At 40.4% G+C, this 22,905-nt stretch overlaps 1 protein-coding gene across 4 annotated transcripts; it reads right to left on the bottom strand.

Moving 5' to 3' along the window:
- Nucleotides 1–450: 450 nt before the first annotated feature.
- On the bottom strand, nucleotides 451–22,307 carry LOC308098230 (uncharacterized protein). Of its 4 annotated transcripts, none has more exons than XM_080446499.1 (10): nucleotides 22,224–22,307; nucleotides 20,712–20,778; nucleotides 9,043–9,171; nucleotides 7,269–7,332; nucleotides 6,760–6,931; nucleotides 3,619–3,765; nucleotides 3,122–3,295; nucleotides 2,412–2,557; nucleotides 2,167–2,270; nucleotides 451–1,550 (listed from the first exon to the last, which is right to left on the bottom strand). In XM_080446499.1, exons 5-10 carry the CDS (start codon nucleotides 6,929–6,931, stop codon nucleotides 1,424–1,426), a joined length of 870 nt encoding a protein of 289 aa, XP_080302625.1. In that variant the 5' UTR covers nucleotides 7,269–7,332; nucleotides 9,043–9,171; nucleotides 20,712–20,778; nucleotides 22,224–22,307; the 3' UTR covers nucleotides 451–1,423. The 4 variants fall into 4 exon arrangements, with proteins under 4 accessions (XP_080302625.1, XP_080302624.1, XP_080302626.1 ...); XM_080446498.1 differs by having other exon boundaries at nucleotides 7,273–7,332; XM_080446500.1 differs by lacking the exons at nucleotides 9,043–9,171; nucleotides 20,712–20,778; nucleotides 22,224–22,307 and having other exon boundaries at nucleotides 7,269–7,456.
- Between the last annotated feature and the right edge of the window lie 598 nt (nucleotides 22,308–22,905).

Below are 22,905 nucleotides of genomic sequence, written 5' to 3'. Positions count from 1 at the left end.
GAGCTCCTGCATGGTAAGGCTAGTGTTTCCATACATAATGTCAGGGTGTGAGACAGATCCTGACACATAATGAACTTGAACAATATCTACAGTACCGTCACTCATACAACCACTGGAGTGACAATACATAAACAGTGTCAAATCAAAATGAGCTGTCATGACATTCCCTGGGAATCAGCAATTCCACCGGCCATTTCATAACTTTGTGTGAGTGAGTTGTAGTCATAATTCAGACCTCAGGATATTTAAGAAAACATATTTTAAAAATAGATAAACTGATCCTGAAACACGTCAAATTTTTAATTTAAATTTCCAAAAAGCTTTTAAAAATAATCTCCCCACTTCCTTTTGTCTGTTCTATGGCCTACAGTAAAAACAGCAGTGCCGTTTGTTTTATAAAAAATATGATAGTATTTCTAAACATTACTTGACGACCATGAAATTGTAAGTAACACTTTATTTATTCTTTTACAGGATCATATTGAGAGAGCCAGGAAAGACAAGACAACAAACGGTAAACCCTTCAAACCTTGAGACACATTTTTCATTCTGGACAAGAGCCCATGAGAATATACATTCAAAATCCTTCAAATACTTAACAGAGTTTTAGCAGGTACTAGGTCAGCAGAATAATTGACTGGAATAATACAATAATTGTCAAGTAACATGAAAGTGCACTTCCATGGCATAGCTTACATGTTAATAAACAATAAGCATGAATGAATTACTAAAACATTTAAGATTTAAAATAGAAAAAACAACAACATAAAAAATATAAGTATAGCCTATGTTCCATAATAGAATAAAATAAAAAGTTAATGTAATTAAATTGCATCTACACAGCCATAATTTGTGACCTGGGGGTTTGTCTGTCAGAAGGTTGTATTCAATGAACAGCATTTTCAAATATCGTTAGCCTCATAGCATAATTGTAACTGCCTAAGTCATATGTTGAAGGTTTTCAGGAAAGAAGAAATGAAAAAAATACTTAATTAGGCAAAAAAAAAAAAAACATATTGAGAAAAAGTGCTTAAGTCAGCACATTCATTTTGCCTAAGTCATGTTTATCTGCCTTTATTTGTTTCTACCGAACTCTACATTCCTAACACTGCTGATTCATCCTCCCGTATTACCTATAGGACATAGGCAATAAGGCACAATGAAGCAGCAGTGTTAGGAGAGTAGAGTTAGACGAAAATGTCAATTTGGACAAAACATTACTTAGGCAATGATGCTAACGATATGTGTTCCTCAGTTCCAAATTCATGGTGTAAAAACATACTGTGTTTAAAGCTAAATTAATAACCACACTAAGCCATACTATTTGGTGGTTTGTATTAATATGATTATGGGTACAAAGAACTGTTTAAATTCCCAAAGCATTACATTAAGCTGCAGTTTCATCATGCAGTTTAGAGGAACATCATTTCTCACAGACCCAGTTGTTTTTTTCCTGTGAACATAACTCATTAGCCCATTGTCCTTCCCTGTGCCGGTATTCTGCACAGTTCCAGTCTTTAAAGTCAACAGGCTGCTCACTGGCCCAGTTTCTGCAGAGTAAATGTCATGTATTTTAACCACATCCACTCAGCCACTCACATACAGTAAAGTGACTTTGATAGCATCACAATAGAAAATATCCAACCCGATCTCACCCCAACACGGTGAAATAACACTGATTGACAATTCCGTAAATAGACGACTAGAAAAACCCAAAAGCCGTGCATAGGAGCTGCGAATCCCCTCCATTGACTTTGTTACGTTTTGGACCATGGCGGAGGCGCGCAGTCTCAAGCGAACTGGAGCCACAAAAGGCACCACCGAGCGAGCTAAAGCGAACGAGTTGCCGTGCTGAACGTTGCGACGTTCGCTTGAGCCTACTGAGCGCCGTCCGAGTTATATACCGATAGGGACAGAATGGTAAATCATGTTGTGGGGACTGCTCTGCTTCCGGGTTGCAATCCGTGTTATTTCACTGTGGGATTTGCGGCTCCTATGCACAGCTTTTGGGGTTTTCTAGTCGCCTATTTACGGAATTGTCAGTCCGTGTTGTTTCACTGTGTTGTGTGAGATCAGAGTGAAAATATCACTCACTCAGTCACTCACATACATTACAGTGACTTTGATAGCATTACAATAGGACAAAAAACTTCTAAAATGTCTCACCGTGCTGTCAGCGTTGTTCCATCCAGCCAAGCCCATTTTCCACCAGTACTTTTCAGCCCAATCCATGATTCTTCACCCACATGGTACAATCCCCTGATGAATTCCTGAAGATTTGTCGATGATTGAACCATAATTAGTTTCTTCTAATATATTCAGGTTTTAATTATAATAATATAATTACATTACACTAGTCTATGTGGATGATGGACACCTGGGCACACACACACAGTGACATATGGACTAACCTGTTCTCCTTTACTGTTGATGATCACCAGATCTGCTCCTGCAGTCTCCACACATTGTGCTCGACTTTCCTCCCAAGTTTTCTTTTCAGTAGATCTGTAATAACAGCTGCATCCAAACGCCTGCCATCCACTGGGACACGACTTGACTGAACAACAAACAATAGTTTTAGTGATGGATTTCAATCTACTGATAATCAAGTCTAAGGAATATGTTAGAATTAATTATGATAAAAAAATAATTTACTAATATTATTATAACTACTCTATGCATAAATGGTGTTTCTGCATCTCAATGTTCAAGTATTATGTATTTTTTTTACAGAAGGCTGTAATAAAACTGACTCCCTGTGTCTCAACATGACATAACAGGAGTACAAAACAAGCTGTCCTTTATCTTGCACTGACACTAAGACAGAGACACTGTGGACAGTGTTGAGTGGACGTTTAGGACCCATGTGAATAGAGATAGACACACTTTCAAGAGTCACCATAAAGAGCACAATAGCAGTTAACTGTCAGACAGTTTATCTAACATTCCTATTACCAAGGTGTCAGACATTTTGACATACAGTAATAGTAGACATTGAGCAATATAATAGTAGGACATTTCTTGTACGTCTACTACAATTTTAAAAACTAAAAGAAACATATTTGTTTTTTTACAGTATGGTGTAAGATGACCTTCAAAAAAATGTTGTAACCTCTCTCACCTGCTGTCTCTGTCTTAAACTGGTTTAATTCCCTTTCTAACTGGGTTATCTTCAGGGCCAGGTTGTCATGGCTGGTCTGCCAGTGGTTCCGCTCGAGGGTCATGTTGTCATATCTGGTCTGGAAATGATTTCTCTCGTGGGTCAGGTTGGACAGTAACTCTTTGGTTGAATTATCTACAAAGAACCAACAGGTGACGATTAACACAGATGTTGTTACTGTTCATGATGAGGTCAAGCATCTGTGCTGAAAAGGAGCTTTGAAAAGAAGAAACCTCAACCTTCCTGATCAGGTGTGTGAATAGGTGAATAGGTCTCAACATGTGGAATAAAGTACTAGTGAACCCACATATTATCAAAAGTGAAGCAAGTGTCGTTTTATTGTTGTAAATGTATTAGGGCTGCAATTATTTATTATTCTATTATATTATTCTATTTATATTTTTATATATATTTATATATATAAAGGCATTTATTAACCACTGAAGCGTTATACTCACAGTCCATGACCATGTCTACGGTTCTGGTTACAAATATAGCAAACAGCAGCGTAAGAACCACTGCACACGCTCTGACGATGTTCATCTGGATGGTGAGTTCTCTCTGGAGGTTGAGTTCTCTCTGGAGGATGAGTTCTCTCTGGACAGCTGAAAGATAGTAATTAGTACAATAGAGTTCATCGTTAATATGATCAGCTTCAATATTTAATTGAAATGAAATCATAAGATCAAGTTCGTCAGATTGTATGATGTACATATAGAAAATAGTGTTTAGATATGTTTTTCTTTTTTATAGTATATTAACCCATTAAGACCGGGAACGCATCTGTGCATTTTTCGATTTCTTTGGCTATTCAAAAATAGCAGATCTACAAGCTCATAGCGCAGCACCGAGTGCATTTGTGCAAATCTTTTAATATATATTCAAAGATTTAAAGCGAACATTACTCAATCTTACTCGTTACTCAAACCTTTGCTTCTGGTCCCTGGAACAAAATATTTTGAGATGGGAGTTTATGGACAAATATCATTTTGGGGGTCCTTGACACTCACTGATATAGAAACATATGTTTTTTTCAAAAAAAAACGTGTATTTTTTTTTACAGGATTTAGAAGACATTTGTAGAATCCCCCAGAAGCAAAGATTTGAGTTACAAATGTTAGCTTAAAATAATGCGTTCCCGGATTGAATGGGTTAAGCAAGACAACATAACCCCTAACCTGCTCCTTCCTCCGCAGGCTGCTCTGTGGGCAGACCTCAGCTGGGTGAAGCTGAAAACTGACGTGCCCCCAACAGATGATAACGGTCAAAAATAAATACATAATAATATTCTTCTCAGATTCAAAAATGTTTGTAGAATTCTGTGTATTGACCGTGCAGCTAAAGAGCAGACTACACAGAGTGGTGTAGCTCAATTCCTTATACTTCAGACTTCCAACAAAGCAGACATAGATGGTTTAAATCATTCTATATTGTCAGCTGTAGCCTACAATATATTATCCTACATCAACCCATATAATACAGTAACCAATAATAATAAGTAATAAATAATAAGTAACCAAATTGATGGTTCTGACATTCCATCCATTCCTTTAGTCAGTAATTCTCAAACTTGTTCATGCCAAGGACACCCGATTTAATATGTATTTGGCCACGGACCCCCATCTGAAAATGTTTTGTGCCAGGGACCCCCAGAAGAGAAGATTTGTGTTAAAAAATTGAAATTATTCAAAATATTTCAAACACTTTCAAGATTTTTCAAAAATGTTCAAAAATAGCAAATGTACAAGGCTTGTATATCTGCTATTTTCCAACGTATAAATGGATAAAGTGTTTAAAATGACTGTGATGCTGTGTTTGAGAACCAATGCTTTAGATTTTGGGACAATTTAAAACAGCTAAATAAATAACCCTATCAATCTATCCTATATAATCCACATACATTTAGCCCAGGGGTCTTGAACCTTTTTCACCCCTTAGCTGATGAGATGGACAAGCAGGGACTCCTAATACTTTATATGAAATATATCAAATGCAAAAACAATAAAGTCTGCAAACTGGATCCTAATCCAAAGTTTGAAATGTATGGGTTCCTTTAGTTTACACTATTGGACGTAACACAATTAAAATGGCCTCGGTCCATCATATATTACTTTAACCCATTAAAACCGGTAATGCATCTGTGTAACCATTTAAACCACTTATTTAATACTTTGGCTATTAAAAAATAGCAGATATACATACAAGCTCATAGCGCGGCACTCAGTGCAGAAGGATCTGCTATTTTCGAAAAATCTTGAACATTTATGCAAATCTTTGAATATATATCTAGGCCTATATATCTTTTTTTGTTGTTGAAGAAAACATTTTTAACTCAAATCTTTGCTTCTGGGATGGGGGGGGGGGGGGTCCATTAGAAAAAAATATTTTCAGATGGGTGTAATTTTGGGGGTCCTTGACATGAAACCACATGAGAACCACTGATATAACAACATAGGTTTTAGCCTTCCAGTCTGTCATACAGCTGAAAGGCATAATGTAAGGTGCCCTTGCATAGACCTGTTAAGTCTGTTCAGCTCATAAAAACTGTTTAGTGACCCAGACGTTGTCACTGAAATATGCAGGCAGCTCTGCAGTTTTGGAGAAATACAAACTCCTGAATAGACATGCATAACTCCAACACACATGACAACAATGTGAAAGCCATCGAGCCACAGTATGGTAAAGTTGAGCAGTGTGTTCTCCCAAAGAGGGTAGATAAAACAGATGGATTTGCAAAGCACCGTTCTTGACTAAATTGACAGCTTTCACAACATCCACAACATCTGACAATTCAGCACTTATTTCTTTGACGAGTGACTCCCTGTGTAGCGTGCCGTGCAGTGCGTAATACTGCGTATATCACTTGTGGAGTCAGGCATTTGCACACGTAGGAAACAACCAATGCCCACGCACCTATCCGATTCCATTCATCGGAGAAATCGCCATTTTTTATGCCTACATAATTCTTCTCATTTAAATATCTCTCTTGCCGAACCATATTTGCTCTCATTCAGTGCAAAGGTTAGACTAGGTTGTTGTGTTTTCCACTCTGATAAGTCTGGTTTTAGCAAGAAACAAGGGACCTGGCGTGCTCAACTCAGAGGTCTTCAGAGTATGATGGTAGCTGACACAAAAAGAACAAAAATAGCGAATGAGTCGTCAGTACTCACAAGTACATAAGACACAGCAGCACACGGAAACACATTTCTGAGACATGAAGTCTCTTTTAGGATTTAAGTCATGTCATGCAAGTGTGAACGGTAGGTTCAGTTTACAGGCTTTTGAATCGATTAACTGTCGATATTCTTAGGCCTTATCTATTGATCATATTTTTGACTAATATTTTAAAATTATTTACACTTTTGCTTGACTTGCTATACTAGTGGGCCTGTGGTCCCTTATTTCTCCCCATTGAAGGTGGCAACACAACAAAATATCTTGTATGAAAAATCAGGACGTTTTTTCCTAATTAATTTTTTTACATGCCAGAGTGGCATGTAAAAAAATGTCACATCATGAAATGAGAGGAGCTTGTCATTCGACAAGCAGCTGTAGTAATGATGTGAGAAGAGATAGACACATAGTGTGTTAATGTGTACCTTGATCTCCTGTAACCCCCTGTGAGCCAGAGCCGTGGTCTCTCAGACTGTCTGCTCCTTCATTCTCCACGTTCTCCTCCTCTCCTCTCTCCTCCTGTCTCTCCCTCCTGACTCCTCCACCAGATCTCACACGTGTTGATGTGCCTGGCTTCGCAGAAGTATCTGTAGACATCTTAATGAACGACACAAACAAAGTGACTCAAGTTAATTAACCACGTGAACCCTATAGTGTCCCTGCTCTGGGCCTGACATAATAAGCAAACATTTGGCGAAAATAGCAGATCTACAAGCTCACATCATATTGCAACGCAAAACGTTGTGAGCATGTAGATTGGTTATTTACGCTCTTTGATGTACAACAAAGTATAGGATTGAAGTGGTTAGTAAAAGCATATGTTAATAATGTGCATATCAATATTATGCATTAAGTGATTAAAATATAATGTATTTAAAAAAAATTAATGTATTTCTAAATAATATTTAAACATTATTTTTAAATGTTATCTTACTCACTTTGTCCGATATCTCTGTTGTCCTACATTGGGCTTCACTGTTGCAGAAAGGTCTCTGACACTGTCAAACCAAAGCAAGTAGTTTTAGACATACTTGCATGCATGTGCATGCACACAGACCACACACACACACACAGTGCAGAAATAACAATAGACCCTTAACCACAGAAGGTACAGGCAAGCGTGGTGATGATGTGACAAACAGAGTTGTGGCTTTCAAATCTGTGAAATGCTGTGAGGGGAAACTCAACTGCTGTAGATGAACCCTCAAACGACCAATAAAGTCACTCTCAAAGAGATAAAAGAAAAAAATATAAGTCAAATGTACATACATAGGCAACTGGTGGCCAACTGGGGGCAACTGGCGGCCCAGGGGCCACATGCGGCCCCCACCTTAATTAGCGACACACTTTAATTACTTCAGTCAACATTAGTAGCTTAATGACTAGTATTAAAATTCTGTTGTCTTTTTTACGTCCAATGTATTTGTATTTAAGTTCATAAAGTTAACATAAGTATAACTAAATGCATTTGAATGTATAAATAAAAATTTTACTTTTCAGGATTCCAATAAAAAAAAGCCCAAAAAAAACAATCAGGATTCTATAAAAAAAATAGCAAAAATTGCAGATCTACAAGCTCAAAACGTGTCGCACTGCGACACATTTTGAGCTTTAGTGAGCATATGTCACTTCATCATTGTAGATGAAATTCCATACAGGGTACATTCATTGTGTAGCACTGATCTGCACAGAGAATTTTAAGAGTACATGTTAAAGACTGGAACCAAGCTAGCTAACATAAGAACACATTCAACATCAATAATGTGTGTAATGTCTCAGTGTGTGACTGAATAATGGTGAACATTTTGAAAAGCCTCTCAACAGAATTTACTGTTAGTAGCAAGCTCACACTGTTGAGCGTGACATGCATGAGATAGAGGTTTTTTCCATGACCTCAAAGCTCTTACACCCACACAAGACTGAAATACTGAGAATCTGCTGCTCCACACTGCTACACACACACACACACACACACACACACACACACACACACACACACACACTCACACACACACACACACACACACACACACACACACACACACACACACACACACACACACACACACACACACACACACACACACACACACACACACACACACACACACACACACACACACACACGATACTGGGGCTAGAGACAGAGACAACAGGAAACAAGAGAAAACCACAACAACACTATAGCTGTAACAATGTGCTCATAAATCATCACCACCATATTGGGGGTGGGGGGGGGGGCATCTAACAGCATTTGCATTTTTGTTAAAAGACAAAAAAATATGTTAAAAGACAAAAACGAGCAGGGCTGGCAGCGTTTGTTTATGGAACCTTCAGCAGAATATGATGAGCAGAATGTGTGTTCTACACAGCAGATGAGGTATGCAACAAACGACACACGTAAGGTGGGACAAACCAAGAAGAGTCTTGTATACAGTATGAGCATGAAGCAATGAATGTGTCTAAGATGGACAGTTTACAGAGGAATATAGAGTGCAGTGGTGTGCTCTAAAATGTATGCATTTGTAGCAAAATCTGTAAATGACATCCCCATACTCAAACATAGGAAGGATGGTCATTTGCACAATGTTTGGGTTAATGCTGTAATGACCTTTGTAGTTGTTACAGCTAGACATTTTCAGGCAACAAAATCCCTGAGTGGGTGACAATTGGTGGTAGTTTCGTGACATGGAGAATGGAATACTCACAGTGCACGGCCAGGCCTAATGATCACAACATCACAGCCTCCCCAGACACAGAGCAACAACTCTGAGAGGCCTTCACACTGTTTAGACCCTCTGCTGCAAACCAAAGTACAGCTACTAGGTGTGCAGAAACTGAGAGATAAAAAAAACAACAAGACCATAACATTTGAGTTTTACACATCAAAGGAATGATACCGAACTGGCCAAGTTATACACTTGCTAAGTTTACTTTGTTAAGGAATCCTGAATCATCCTTTACAGTTGCATAATGCCTTGTTTTTGCACAACTCAGACAGACAGACAGACAGACAGACAGACAGACAGACAGACAGACAGACACACACACACACACACACACACAATCTGGGAGGGAGAGAGACAGGCTAGAACAGGAAACAAGAAAAAAACGACATTACAGCTGTAACAATGTGTCCGTCTTAACACGTCAAGCACACACAGTACTGCTCATAAATCATTACCATCTACTTTAGTGAAACAATACTGGAAGATTGATGATGTAGCTTGTGATATGGCAGCATTTCTTTCTTTCTTTAATTATCTACAGTAACAGCATTTACATTGTTTTTTAAAGTCAAAGCACAAATAAAAACAAGCAGGGCTAACTGTCTGAGGGACAGCAACATTTCTCAGAGAGGATGTCTTTTAAAGCTAATTCTGTCCATTTGTAAAGTTTTTTGCGGGTCGCTCCAGTCTCTGGCTGCAACAGGCTGGAATGATGACTCACTGAATGAAGAATGTTTTTATGTTCAACACAGCAGATGAGGTATGCAACAGATGAGATGACACACATAAAGTGGGGCAAACTGAGAAGAGTCTTGTATGTGAACATGAAGCAATTAATGTGTCTAAGATGACGAGTTTACAGAGGAATATAGAGTGCAGTGGTGGGTTCTAAAAGGAGCAAATTTAACACATTGAATGCCAAAAACGGTCCGGACCGTTTTTGAGGGTCCAAACGAGAAGTGCCGAAAACGGTCCGGACCGTTTTTGACCCAATTCTATTTTTATACATGTGGGCCACGTGGGGCGCTAAAACGAAACTTTGACATCACCCAAGGAGTTTCTGAGAAGAAGAGGCTGGATCTGGCTCCATGTAAAAAATCCTTCCGGTCGGCGTTTTCAATGTTATCTCCTTGATTAAAAGCTTAATATCTCCATTTCTTTTTAATGTGGTGGAAACGAGCCGTTTTCGATCGGCGATCACGCTGCAATGGAGGGTCGCGTTGGAAATATTATTGTTCCAGGCGTTAGTCGGGACCCTCCGCCGTCTCGCACGCACGCTTTGTTTACATGCACTTCCTCGTCGGGGCTTCTCACAGCACGAAATGTATAACGCAAGTGGATGGAAGAAATGCTGGCACTCAACGTATAATATTTTAATAAACCTCTGGCACCCAATGTGTTAACAAACCAGATAGTAATAATTTAAGAACATCACGTTTCTGCAGTGAGCCCTTGCATGCCGATCTGTAAATGACATCCCTTTGCACAAGAGTTATTTTAGCAGATGAACTGAAAGTTGAGTGCATTCTGTAAAGAAATCCAATTTTCTTACTGTAACCTCAACCTGTCAATATGGTGAGAGGACAGAGTGCTGTCTAGCCAGATACCCAAATACTTGTACCTGTAATACCTTACTGACTTATTATAACCAATGTGAAAACATGAGCATACAGTTTTAACACCACTTCCATCACTGCACTTTGCAGATGCAAAGCAATAACACACAAAAAGTACTCTATACAAAATGACAAATATTTAAAAAAATAAATATCAATGTTTGGGTTAATGCTGTGGTGACCTTTGAAGTTGCTACAGTTAGAAAAGTGTCAGGCAGCAAAGTCCCTGAGTGAGTGATGTGTTAGTTTAGTGACATTGAATACTCACAGTGCACGGCCAGGCCTATAATCACAACCAGCAGCATTTAGACACAGCATCCTCAGACACAGAGCAACAACTCAGAGGCTTTCTCACTGTTTTAGAGCACTGTCCTGCAACTGAAAGTACTGCTACTACTGTATATGTGCACAGAGAGATACACAAAACGAGACTATAACGTTTGACTTTTTCACATCAAGGAATTATACTGAACTGACCTAAATATACACTTTTATGAATTAATTCGGGCTGATATTTTCTTGTGTAACAGGAAAGACAATGCCTTGTTGCCTTTGAACAATAAAATGGTTCCACAAACACACACACACACACACACACACACACACACACACACTGTATGTGTGTGTGTATTTACAAAGTCTCTGCTTGACACACCCTGCTCAATCTGATTGCCATGGTGATAATTTTAAATGATTGGTTTATTTAATTTAGCAACAGATTTATAGAACACTTCACGTCACAAAAATGAAATGCTGTTAGATTAACAAAAGAAAAAGAAAATAACTGCAAATGCTGCTGTCAATATTACAAGCTACATAACATCAACCAGTGTTTTTTCAGTTACGTAAAAAAGGCGACGATGACTATGAGCAGTATGTGCTTGATGTGTCAGGGGTTAATTCTAAGAGGCACAGAGACGAGCATCCTGTTTCCATCTAGCAGAAGCAGCCCAGTATCACCTCTCAATCAGGAAATGAAAACCACAACGACATGCATAAGCATTCTGTATAACTTTAGACTTTAGACAGTGTTCCAGATGGTTGCAAACGTCTAAACTAAAATAGACAAAAAGTTGTTGTGTATTCAATACTTTATTAATCTCACACATGGGCAGTGTGCAGTGGTGAATTTCCATCATGACACTTATCATAACCTCTATGATGAGTGTATGATCGTGGGATGGTTTGATCAGTAGGGGGAGACCTGGGACAAAAGTAACACTTTTTGTATTTGCCTTCATAATTCACAGACTACTTGAAATATCCTAGTCATATATGTGCCCTAATTAATAATACAATTTTAAGCTTTCACTAATAAGGACAAGACTAAAATATTAATTTGAATGCAATGAGTCACGGTGTTACAATTGCCCCCGTGACGTGACAGTAACAGTGGTTGGGGGCAATTGTAACACTGTAAAAATAAGTCATATTAACACACTTTCTCTCAAATAAAAGCACATCACTAAGTAATATGTATTTTTCATAATTTAACATTTTTACTTGTTTTACAAATGTTTTATATACATAATTACAATTATTTTGAATTTTTATTCAAATTATTTTATTTTTCAATTTAGTTTTTTCACATGTATGTCATTTTTTTATTTAAATGTATTTTTACTTTGAAATGTAGTGACGTTTAGTGATATATGTTCATTTACTAACATAAAAGTATTTAATCCCAGACACAAAATCTGCTCGCATTGAAAACACATTGTTACAATTGACCCCGGTCACTTTGTTACAATTGCCCCCGATGGGGCAACCATGATAAAATCCCATATTCTAGCTAGAAACACCTATACTAGCATAGGCTGCTGATGTTAATTTGTGACCAATAACATAGAGATACAATTAATCTAAGTTTAAATCAGCTGACATCTTATGTTTAGACAGCAGAAGGAAAATACCGTACATTCAAAAATGTACGTTTACACCTCAAAATCAGTTTTTTGTTGAAAACTTCTGCTGAGATGAAATTATCATTCTATCCTTCCGTAGGCAGAGAGAGGACCCTACTGAGCATGTGCACAAGAAGTCTCACCCCTCTAGCGTGTTCCTAATTAGAATTATTGAGTGTGTTACTGTCACGGGGCAACCCGTGCCCTATATATAAAGACACAGGGGTTAAGGGCAGTTCACGCACACACACACCACACAGCTGCGTCCGATTCATAATCAAGACCACCGGCCGGTTTGGAAGCAGTGACTGTGGGAAGTGTGGCAGATATGTCCTAACCAAATGTCAATACTATAATGTCAATACTGTTGAATGCATTCACAAATTCACAAGTAATTCACACAGACTTTACAGGGATAAAACATTCAGTTTATTGTGTAACCTGTGGTAAAAGGAGTTGCTCATTGTTTGTCACCTGTAACTCCTCTGCAGTACTGGCACTGGGGGTTGAACTGCTAAACAGAGCATGGACCAAACCATGCAGCTTAAGTAGGGGAGGTCCCAGTGGAAGGTGCCATGTACTGTAGAGGAGGAGGGGTGTTTCACAATGTTTATGGGCAAAGTATTATATTATCTATGGGTATGAATTCAAACACAAAATGGGGTTCAGTCTGAAAGTACCATATCTATTTAATGTGTTGGGTTATTCATGTTATATTTGTCAGCTTGTAGATAAGCTATTTTTGAAGGTTAATTGCTGCCTCTGTTGTGGTAGGATCCTCTCCTATAAAAAGGAGACAGCAGAGTCAGAGCTTCAGTTACGTTTGGGCAGGCAGAGAGCCCAGTCAGAGCTGCCAGGGCCCCCTCATAGGGGTGTAGCCTAGTGCACTTTGTTTTGTTCTTTTCCCTTTTCTTGTTAAGTTTTGCATTAATTTCCTGAGTTCGTTATCTTCGTATTTTTTGGCCAGTATTATTTTTGTTATTCGATACATGCACTGTAAAAAGCTGCACTGACTTGGTGGAGGAGAAGTGGGAGCAATAAAGACCACAAAAGAGCATTTCTGACTGTTTTTGGAGTCTCGACCTCCGGTCAACTTTACAGTTACTTTTGCCCCCTGTTACTTTTGTCCCCGGTCTCCCTATAGCTTCCACCTCCCTTCAGCCTCAGGTAGAGGTTGAACTGGTGCTAGAATGGTGCTGCCAGCTACCGAGCACACATACTTGAGCCACTCTGTGACCCTGGGATCTGTGTTGTCCAGATCCGTGGCCTTGTTCATGACAATCCTGGAGAGTTGTCTCCTCACTTGGTTGGTTGTAAATATCAGGGGTGAGGGAGGACCTTGTACTTGTTGCCTGGCTGTGAGTAGAGGAGGGGTGGCAACCGATGATCTACTTAGTGCTTCCTGTGGTGGGGGGCTGTGGCGTGCTTTCAAATAACGCTGCAAAAGGGTCAGAGGCTGCGGCCCTGGAATCCAAACACTGATGCTTTTTCTTCTTGTTTATTTGCAGACGCTAAATGTGTCTGTTTTTAACTCTTTATGTGCTAATAAATAAAATTCTAAACTCAAACTCAACAATAGCTGATGACCCAAGACAATGATGAGGCACCTGTTAATTCATGATGAGGCGTCATAGTGACTCACTTTTCACATTTATATGGCTACTATATCATTATTATAAAAGTTGGGTGGCATATAGACCTACTTGGTTGTAGTTGGAGAAGCACCGAACTGTGTGTGTGTGTGTGTGTGTGTGTGTGTGTGTGTGTGTGTGTGTGTGTGTGTGTGTGTGTGTACATCTGATCTGCATCATTTGAATGCTTTATATCAAGTGCCACAGACAAATCTACATAAATAATATTATAGTTCCCATTTTCTGGAAGGACTGGAAGAGCTTGAATTGTGTGATTATTTGTTAGTTGGCACAATTCAAGGAATAACATATTCTCACTCCCAACTCATCAAATACAAACTCAGTTCAAACTCAAGGTCACTTTCCGAAACCACCAATACTCTCTCTACATCTTTACTTGGATGGAAGCGGTGCCCCAACCCGAGATGCTATAGCAGCCACTCCTGCCTGTGTCAGCATGTGAGTCAGTCTATGGGGGAAAGCTGCCTGTTTCCTCATGCAGTTCAGCCCAATGAACAGAGGAACTGTCTTCAGCCAATCAAAATGTTGCATTTGCAACTGAACTGCCTGAACAGAGCTTTTCAGGAAGTGAGCTATAGTGCATTTGAGGCCAAGTTCTCCCTCAGTGGCGTTTAGTTTAGTGGATGTAATATGATCAAGTTCAAGTTCAAGTTTATTATGTCCCAAATTGGGCAATTTATGTTACAGCAGCTAGTAAGAAAGTAAGAAAGTAAGAAAGTAAGAAACTCCAACACACAGTAAACATACATACACAAGACACACATAGACATAATCACAAGATCCAGATAATAATAGCTACTCATAGCTACCTCCTCCTGCTGCTATTATTGATGGCACGAATGGAAGTAGGTACAAATGAGAATTTGTACCTATTGTTTTTAGCTGCAGGGGTCTTTAACCTTTGGCCGGAAGGCAAGAATTCATATTCAGAATTTAGGGGGTGAGAGCTGTCTTCCATAATAGAAGATGCTTTCTTAAGCACCTGCTGGTCATATATATGACTCAGACAGCTAAATTGTACCCCCACAATCTTGCTGGCCCCCCTCACAACCCTGTTAAGGGCAACAACCCTGTTATAGGCATTCTGTCACAGAGCCATGCCTGCACGGCACGGTCGGCACGCCCTGCAGGCAGGAACACACAAAACAACACGTTTGTGTAACAAGTGAAACTTGCAACTACTACTAGGCTACTAATAAAAAAATTGAATTAATTGACTCAATATACATAATTATATTATACTACCATGGGTGCTTACATGTGACACTGTGGTTATTTGTATATCGTAGTACTGTGGGCGTGTAGATGATGATGTGGGATTTCAATAGAAGTGAATTGCAGAAGTGGATCACCGCTGGGCTAGTCTGGGAGGCATTGCGTCGGAGCTCGGACAGCAGGGGCGCGGCCACTGCGTTGTGATTCAAATCAACAGCCAATGAAGAAAAGGGGGCGGGATCCACATGCAGTGGGTGTTGCATCTAAATAGGATCCACGGGAAGCAATTTCCCCTTGAGAAATTGCGGCCGCCATTGTTGTGTACTGCTGTTTGCCTCTTGTCGGACTTTTTAGACGAGTTGCACAGCTCTCAGACCGGTAAGAGGCGTGTCCGCTCAGATTCTGAGCGTAAGCTACATCCCGCCCACAAATACCAGGGCTCTGGCCCAGAAGTTCCTCGCCAGAGCTGGCGAAAACTTCTGGGAACTCAGATTACCGCTGGGCCAGCATCAAAACACAGCAGTGACTAGAGGGCATTGGTGACTCCTGGGCATGTAACCAAGCTGCCATATTTGATGAGTTCCAACAAGTGAGAATGTGTTGCCAGTGACATGGTGTAAACACAGGGTATCTGCACACTTCTTTACAATATACAAGTTACAGTTAGAGTTTAACCCATTAAAACCAGGAAAGCATCTGTGTGTTATTTTAGATTTTAGCGTTGGCTATTGAAAATCACACCCTGTGTGAAGTGGGCGGTGTCTTCCTAGCTAACCACAATACTGAATGGAGTCAACCAATGATATATGATATATGCTTTGATCTTAAAGAGCCACTTCTAGGAAGACTTTCTATTTTCTTCTCAATATCGGTTTTCCCTTTTCTCATTTCAGCCATAGTGATCTTTGACTTCTACTTTACTGTTCTCACGAAATGGACAGTATCTAAGTAATATACTAGTGTTACATCACAGTGGTTTTAGATTAGTTTCGTCATATGTATCACTAGCCAATCACAGCATGTGTCTTGCTAGCTAATCACAATACTGAATGGAGTCGATCAATCATGTACAAAAGATAAATACATTTATTGAAACACTCTTTATGATGGACAAAACCATAACTTAAAAAAAACCAATTTATGTTTTTTTTAAAGTTATGGTTGCTTATATAGGGCTATGCACATGTGTCATGTGACACTGGCCAATCACAGTCCTGAATAGATTGTGATTGGCCAATCACAGCGCAGGATAATTGTACAAATTTCCAAACCTCACTTTCAGGGGCGGTTTCACTGCCCAAGATATTTGTACATTTTTCCAAATCTCACTTATAGGGGCGGTTTCACCGCCCAAAAAATAGCTGATCAGAAAGTGTTTTAACACAAATCCTCTCTTCTGGGGGTCCCTGGCACAAAATATATTTCAGTTGGGATGTCTGCGGCCAAATACATATCATTTTAGGGGTCATTGACATGAAAGAATTTGAGAACTACTGATTTAGAAGATAATATTTGTAAAATTTGTATCAGGTCTTAAGGACATTTTTAACCAAATTGGCCAAATTGTCAAATATTACGTAAGAAAGAGGCAAATATTGTGAAAATAGACGAATATCTATCTGTGGAAGTGAGGCAAACTTAATGCCTCAACTCCTACGATTCCAAGTGCTTGTCAGGGTGGGGGGGTCCCCAGTTCAAATATGATTCTTTTGGGGGGTCACGGCCTCAAGTTTGGGAACCCTTGGTCTAGGGGCCATCTGTGAGCGGGGGAGGCAGGGTGTCTGCAGCAGATCAGGTAATGATGTCACAGGGGCAGGTTATACTGTATACTATTTATTGTGTGTTCTAGCCGTGTCTGTCTGTTGTACTGAGGCTGAGGTTCTGGATCAGAGCGCAGTAGTAAAGAGCTTTGGCATCCTATTTAAACTGCACACTGACTCAATGACCACTGACAGGTCTTTATTAAGTCCACAGCAATGTGGTGTGGATGGACTGAAGAGCTGAAGGCTGTGCGCCCGTTACCTCTGCTATCTGAAGAGTTAGTAGAGCCTATACCAGGTCCAACAGGCTTCACTGCGCCCTCTCCTGGTCCAGAAGGGGTACTGCAGCATACTACATACTGGTCCGTATGCAAGGGAGTAGGCCTACACAACAAGCTCTGATGGACATGGACTGTCACACCCCATTTAAGGAGATGGCATCTGATTCTCTGGTTACCATGGTGATGGAGAAAGTTGATGGACCCTGGCCCAGTTTGTTGTGATGACTAGGGTTTTAGGATTTTAACGATTCCGCTTCCATAACGATTCCTTCGTAACGGTCCCATTCCTTAACTGTTCCCTTTCACGATTCCTATCTGATCCATCTGACTATGCAGATGTCAGCAGACGGGTGATGACATGAAGACAAGATGGAAGGATGGGACCTGAACACATGGAAGAACAACATAGAGAGAGACAGAGGGGGTACGCTCACTAGACTAGATCAGCCACCAGGACACAGTCAAACTCAAAGGAGAAGTTCAGTGAACATAGGAAGTGAATAGAAACAGTTTGTAAACGAAACCTGGTTTCGTTACAATCTCAATCTCAGATTGCCCTACTTATTGCCCTAGCCTTGACGACCTTGCAGGCGTACGCAAAGGTTCAAATGTAATTTAGATTTTAACCTTTAGATGTCAGGTTCATTTGTTGACCTGGCATCCTATAGTTTGTATAGTTTCAATGCACAGATTATTTATTTTTTTATATTATGCTGTTTCGACTGATGGTAGGGTTCTTGGTTTACCTATGATCCTAGATTACTATTTCTATGCATTTGATGTATTACCTCGTGTTTACCTTGCTTACTGTAAATCGCTCTGGATTAAGAGCGTCTGCTAAATGCCTAATTTGTATTGTAGAATTATAAGTAGAAAAATTGATAACTGACACACATCAGATGGATGGATAAGATCAATTTGTAAACACCTCTAACTGACTGTGGAAAACGGTTTATTTTGCTCTATTTAACAGTAACAACTTGTATCTAACTACCATCTAGTGGTCACATGTTAATGGGTAATCATTTTGTTGCCTGAATTCAAGCAACTTTATCAGTGGTATAGTTTAAAATGGCTGCCATCCAGTACAATGAGTGCATCCTAGAATAACTGTTAACACCTGGTCTAGACATTTTTTGTTTGTTGGTCAAAGTCCAGTGGTACAAAATGTGCCTTCTTATTCCAAGGCACGACGTGTGCGTTGAGTTCCAGCAATAAAGAGCAGAGTCAAACGCAGGTTACTGATGTGCTGTTCAATCTGACACCTGCAGGGCCTGCAGGTTTATGCTAACCTGATTATCAGACTGAAGCTGCGTGGAGCTTCAGTGGCTGCCGTTACATGGACATCATGTATTCATTCAGAATGAACTCATTCCGAATACGAATAGAGATTCTTAATCTGTTCCACTCACCTGTTTACATGGGACCTGAATAAAAGTATTCCTCGTTTACATGACCCAAAGCATTCATTCGGAATATAACTTTTGACATGCGCAAAGTGGTTCCCGCCTACGCCCAGGCATGGACCAGGGCATGGACCAGGGCGCCCTCCACTACCCGGGGCAGAGCTTCCCCTGGTGGGCATGGGAGGAGGATATAGCCCCCTTGTGCCTCCGCGGCGGAGGTCTGACGGTCGTAGGCAGGCCCGGGAAGCAACGCACCGACTCCTGGCCAGGCAGCGTTGTATGCAGTGCAAGCCTGTGTTCCTTTGTTATTGCCGTTTTAATGCAAAAGTAGCAGATCTACAAGTTCAGACCAGTTTCTTTTTTGTATTGGTACCAGACACAGTAAAACTTAGGCTAGCCTACTACTTGTCACATTTCTCATGTAGGTACGATGACGTCATTGCGCATTCGCACATGGTCATTATAATAATAAATAATAATACATAAATACCAGACCGCTCATGGTCATTATAATAATAAATGGAGAAAGAGAGAGAGCAACACTTACAGTCTATGAAACAAGGCAAGCTCATTTATGGCAAAAGTACAAAAGTATTGGCATCAAAATGTACTTAAAGTAGAAAGTATAGGCTACTCATTATGCCGAATGTCAAGTTTTTCTTATTATTATGAAAAAGCTTTGAAACATGCTGTAACTCATTCACCGTGACGAAAACCCTCTTTCTGCGCCGAGCAGCGCACGGTGCGCACGCGGGTTGAATGCGGGGTCTGTCGTCCTAAAACACAATCGCCCCGGGTCAAAAGTTTTGGGACAACCGTTCCGGCTGCCCATGGAATGAATTGATGAAGTAAAACTCATCTGTTTGCGCTGCAGCTGCGCCCTAATATTGTTGTTTTCGTTTATTTTTGTTCACGTATGCTATTAAAAAATGCAGCTATTGCAGTATTGGGCCTTAACATGTGATTAAAATGTATATGTATTTGGCCCCTCATATATAAAATAAATGTAAAATCTGATTTAAAATTGAAACTTGCAGCTGATCAATGCGTTTCTGCGTTTATGTGTGGACAGGGATTTTTTTTTATCTTTGTCATGTGGCCAGGGATTCTTTTTAAAAACGGAGGACTAAAATATCCGTTTAGAAAAAGACTTCTAGAAAGAAGAAGTGTAGCCTAGGCCAGAAATCTTCGGAGTGTCCGGTCTCCTGGACAAGTCTGGGCTTAACCATTACAGGCTTATTAAATGACGCTATAGAATAGAATCATTCATTCTATCCCGCAGGAGCGAGCGCTTCTCAGCACCAACCGTGGCCGAATTAGAGATTTGATAGGTCATTTTTGGACAATTCTGACAGCACTACTCATCTGTATCAATCTTTCAGGGGGTATTTCTCAATAATGACCAGCTCACTATTCATTATCCCTTCTGGGTTGTATTTATATGCTTTTAATACTTTAATACTGTCATACAATTTGAGAGGTACCGCACACACGTACAGTATGCTGGTGATAAAATGTACTTCATATGACTCTAGTGTACCCTCGCGGCAAATACAACTAATACCAACAGCCTGTCTGGTCTACTTTTCCAAAGCACAACAGTGTTCTGCTGTCACCTACGAGAGTCACGTGAGCATAAAGGAAATTTATGCAGGATCCATTTCCTTAAGTAGAATGTATGTAACAGGATTTCTGGGATATTAAAAGCAATGTCATGCGTTTTCAAAAGCCTTTGGCTACTATTCGGCTGGTTGTTTAATGTGTATGAAAACAGGTCGGACGGGTTCTTATGTCAACATTATATAGATCTGTACCTGTGATCTCCAGACTGCACACATCCTGGTAGGTAGAACGCACCTGGGTCTTCACATTTACACGAGCCTAGAGAGAGAGAGAGATTCAGACTCACTGTAACAGGTATGGGTGAGCTTGCAGCTCTATTCCTGTGAAAGTCTGATAGTGTACTCTGTGCTTCTCCTCCCTGCCTGTGAGCTCTCCTGCCGGGTACAGCTGCTGGCTTTGAGATGCTCGGAGCAGCAGAACTCTCACTGCAAGCCACAACGTCATTGGCTTGTAGATCAATTCTCCATTCAGCACAGAGGATTTTCCTGTTCAGCTGCCGAACAGGATGTTCACGTGGGCATGCAGTTTTGAGTTCCGCTCGCAAAACAAGGCTATTGTGGTTTATTTTCCATTAATGCGGTAAACGCTTGTACCGAACTCCCTGTACCAAAATGGTACAAATATGCGAACCGTTACACCCCCTAGCTCGATCTATTACAAGTAGTGTTGCTATAATATATTCACCATTCATATGTAGTTCATTCACCTCATGAGAGCTATAGTAAGTACAAACTGGTAGTGGCCTCGCCTCATGGTTGCTCTTGCCAACTAGAACATGCTGAGTGTCCATGTGCACAGCTCTGAGCAGACTGCCGTACATCCAGTATCATACATAGTTTAGGTCCATATTTCTGTGCAGCATTGAGGTCCACTGCTATTATTTTTGCCTGACTGTATAAAGAAAGTTATTCCTATTTTGTGTAATGACAGAGTTGTCAGTTTTGGAACTTGTATAATGATTCTACACCTATTGTGGTGCTAGAGAGCCACCTGGTGGACAATTTGAGTGTTAACATGTTTCCTTTGTATAGCAGCCACTCAACCCATGCTTTACAGGAAACAACACCTATAGTAACAACTGGGAAAACATCCCGTTTATGAAGTGGTTGTGTTCCATTAAAAGGATTGAATGTGACCCTTGCATTTGTGATTCTGATATTGTGGACCTGGCACATTAATGTAGTTTTGGAGAAACATCAGTGAGACATTATTACATTTTTCATCCAGCAGTTTGCAAGATTAGCTCCGAACAGACACTCTTATAGACACCAGACGGCCATCCGATTTCAAAGCCACACCATAAAAATAAATAAATATATATAATAATAGTAATTTATTCTGATCTACTCCTGTCCTATCAGGTTTAGTGTCAGAAGTGGGCTTGAGATAAGTTTAGACAGAGGTGGCCTTGTGGTTAGAGTGTCTGCCCTAAGATTGGGAGGTCGGGGTTCGATCCCCAGCCGGGTCATTCTAAAGACTATAAAAATGAGACCCAATGCCTTCCTCCCTGCTTAGCAGCATCACGGGTTGGAGTGGGGGTAAATCCCTACTAGCGTCATGTCCAGGGGCTGTACTTGTACATCAAGCTGCCTCACGCTATAGAAACAGGAGATGGGCTCCTGCCCTATGGGCCACATGCCTCGCCAAGGCTTACTTATAGTAATCCAAACATTTGTAGTGTAGTGTGTGTGAGGGCCCATTACCTTCAGTGTGTGCATGGTGGCCCCTCAGAAGGCAGTGGGGGCCAGCAGTGTGGGGGGAGGCCTGAGAGCCTGCCGCCGCCACCAGGCTCTTGGTGTCGATGAGGGTGAAGGTGTGAGCTCCCTCCACCTGCACCATAGACTCCGACTTGTGGTCCACACACACCCAGCTATGCTCTTTACCTCTGGAGAGGAGAACGGCACGGTCAAGGACTTCTACACGCTGAACTAGTCACACATCACAGAGATTATGGAGGATTATGGAGGGCAGAGACGTGGATTATGGACACAACATGGTCAAACGCCGGACTGGTGACATGGTTGGTGAAGGATACAGATGAATGGAGATGCTGTCTGCTTTCTTTATCTTGTCCTGGATGCCCATCTCTCCTCCAGCCAAGAGAAACCGCTCTCCAGGTCATCTTCATCGGCGCCGTCCTCTTCCTCGTCGGCAGCACAGTCTTCCACCTCTTTTGCCTTAAAGAGCCTGGAAGTTGGAAAAACACAAATAACACCTATAAGTATCTCAATCTGATAGAAGGCAAGTCTCAAAATGACTAATCTGGAGTGTACTGCAGGCCAGTAGAATGTCTATATTTATTTATTTATTGTTTGAACTTTATCGTTATTTCGTTTTTCAGTTTTTCATCAGCAAAAAAAAATCCATGACATTGGACTGCATAAA

This window comes from Gymnoscopelus braueri (assembly GCF_963280865.1).
Source record: "Gymnoscopelus braueri genome assembly, chromosome: 13".
In the NCBI taxonomy this organism is placed as follows: Eukaryota; Metazoa; Chordata; class Actinopteri; order Myctophiformes; family Myctophidae; genus Gymnoscopelus; species Gymnoscopelus braueri.
The sequence above is the reverse complement of the archived record's forward strand: the minus strand, read 5'-3'. Positions and strand labels throughout refer to the sequence as shown.

Excerpts from the sequence above, each read along its gene's own strand:
- LOC308098230 (XM_080446499.1), bottom strand. The coding sequence starts at position 6,931 with ATGTCTACAGATACTTCTGCGAAGCCAGGCACATCAACACGTGTGAGA. Across the intron at positions 3,296-3,618 it reads CGTAGACATGGTCATGGACT|ATAATTCAACCAAAGAGTTA; the intron begins GTGAGTATAACG and ends GGTTCTTTGTAG. Across the intron at positions 2,558-3,121 it reads GTTTAAGACAGAGACAGCAG|TCAAGTCGTGTCCCAGTGGA; the intron begins GTGAGAGAGGTT and ends TTTGTTGTTCAG.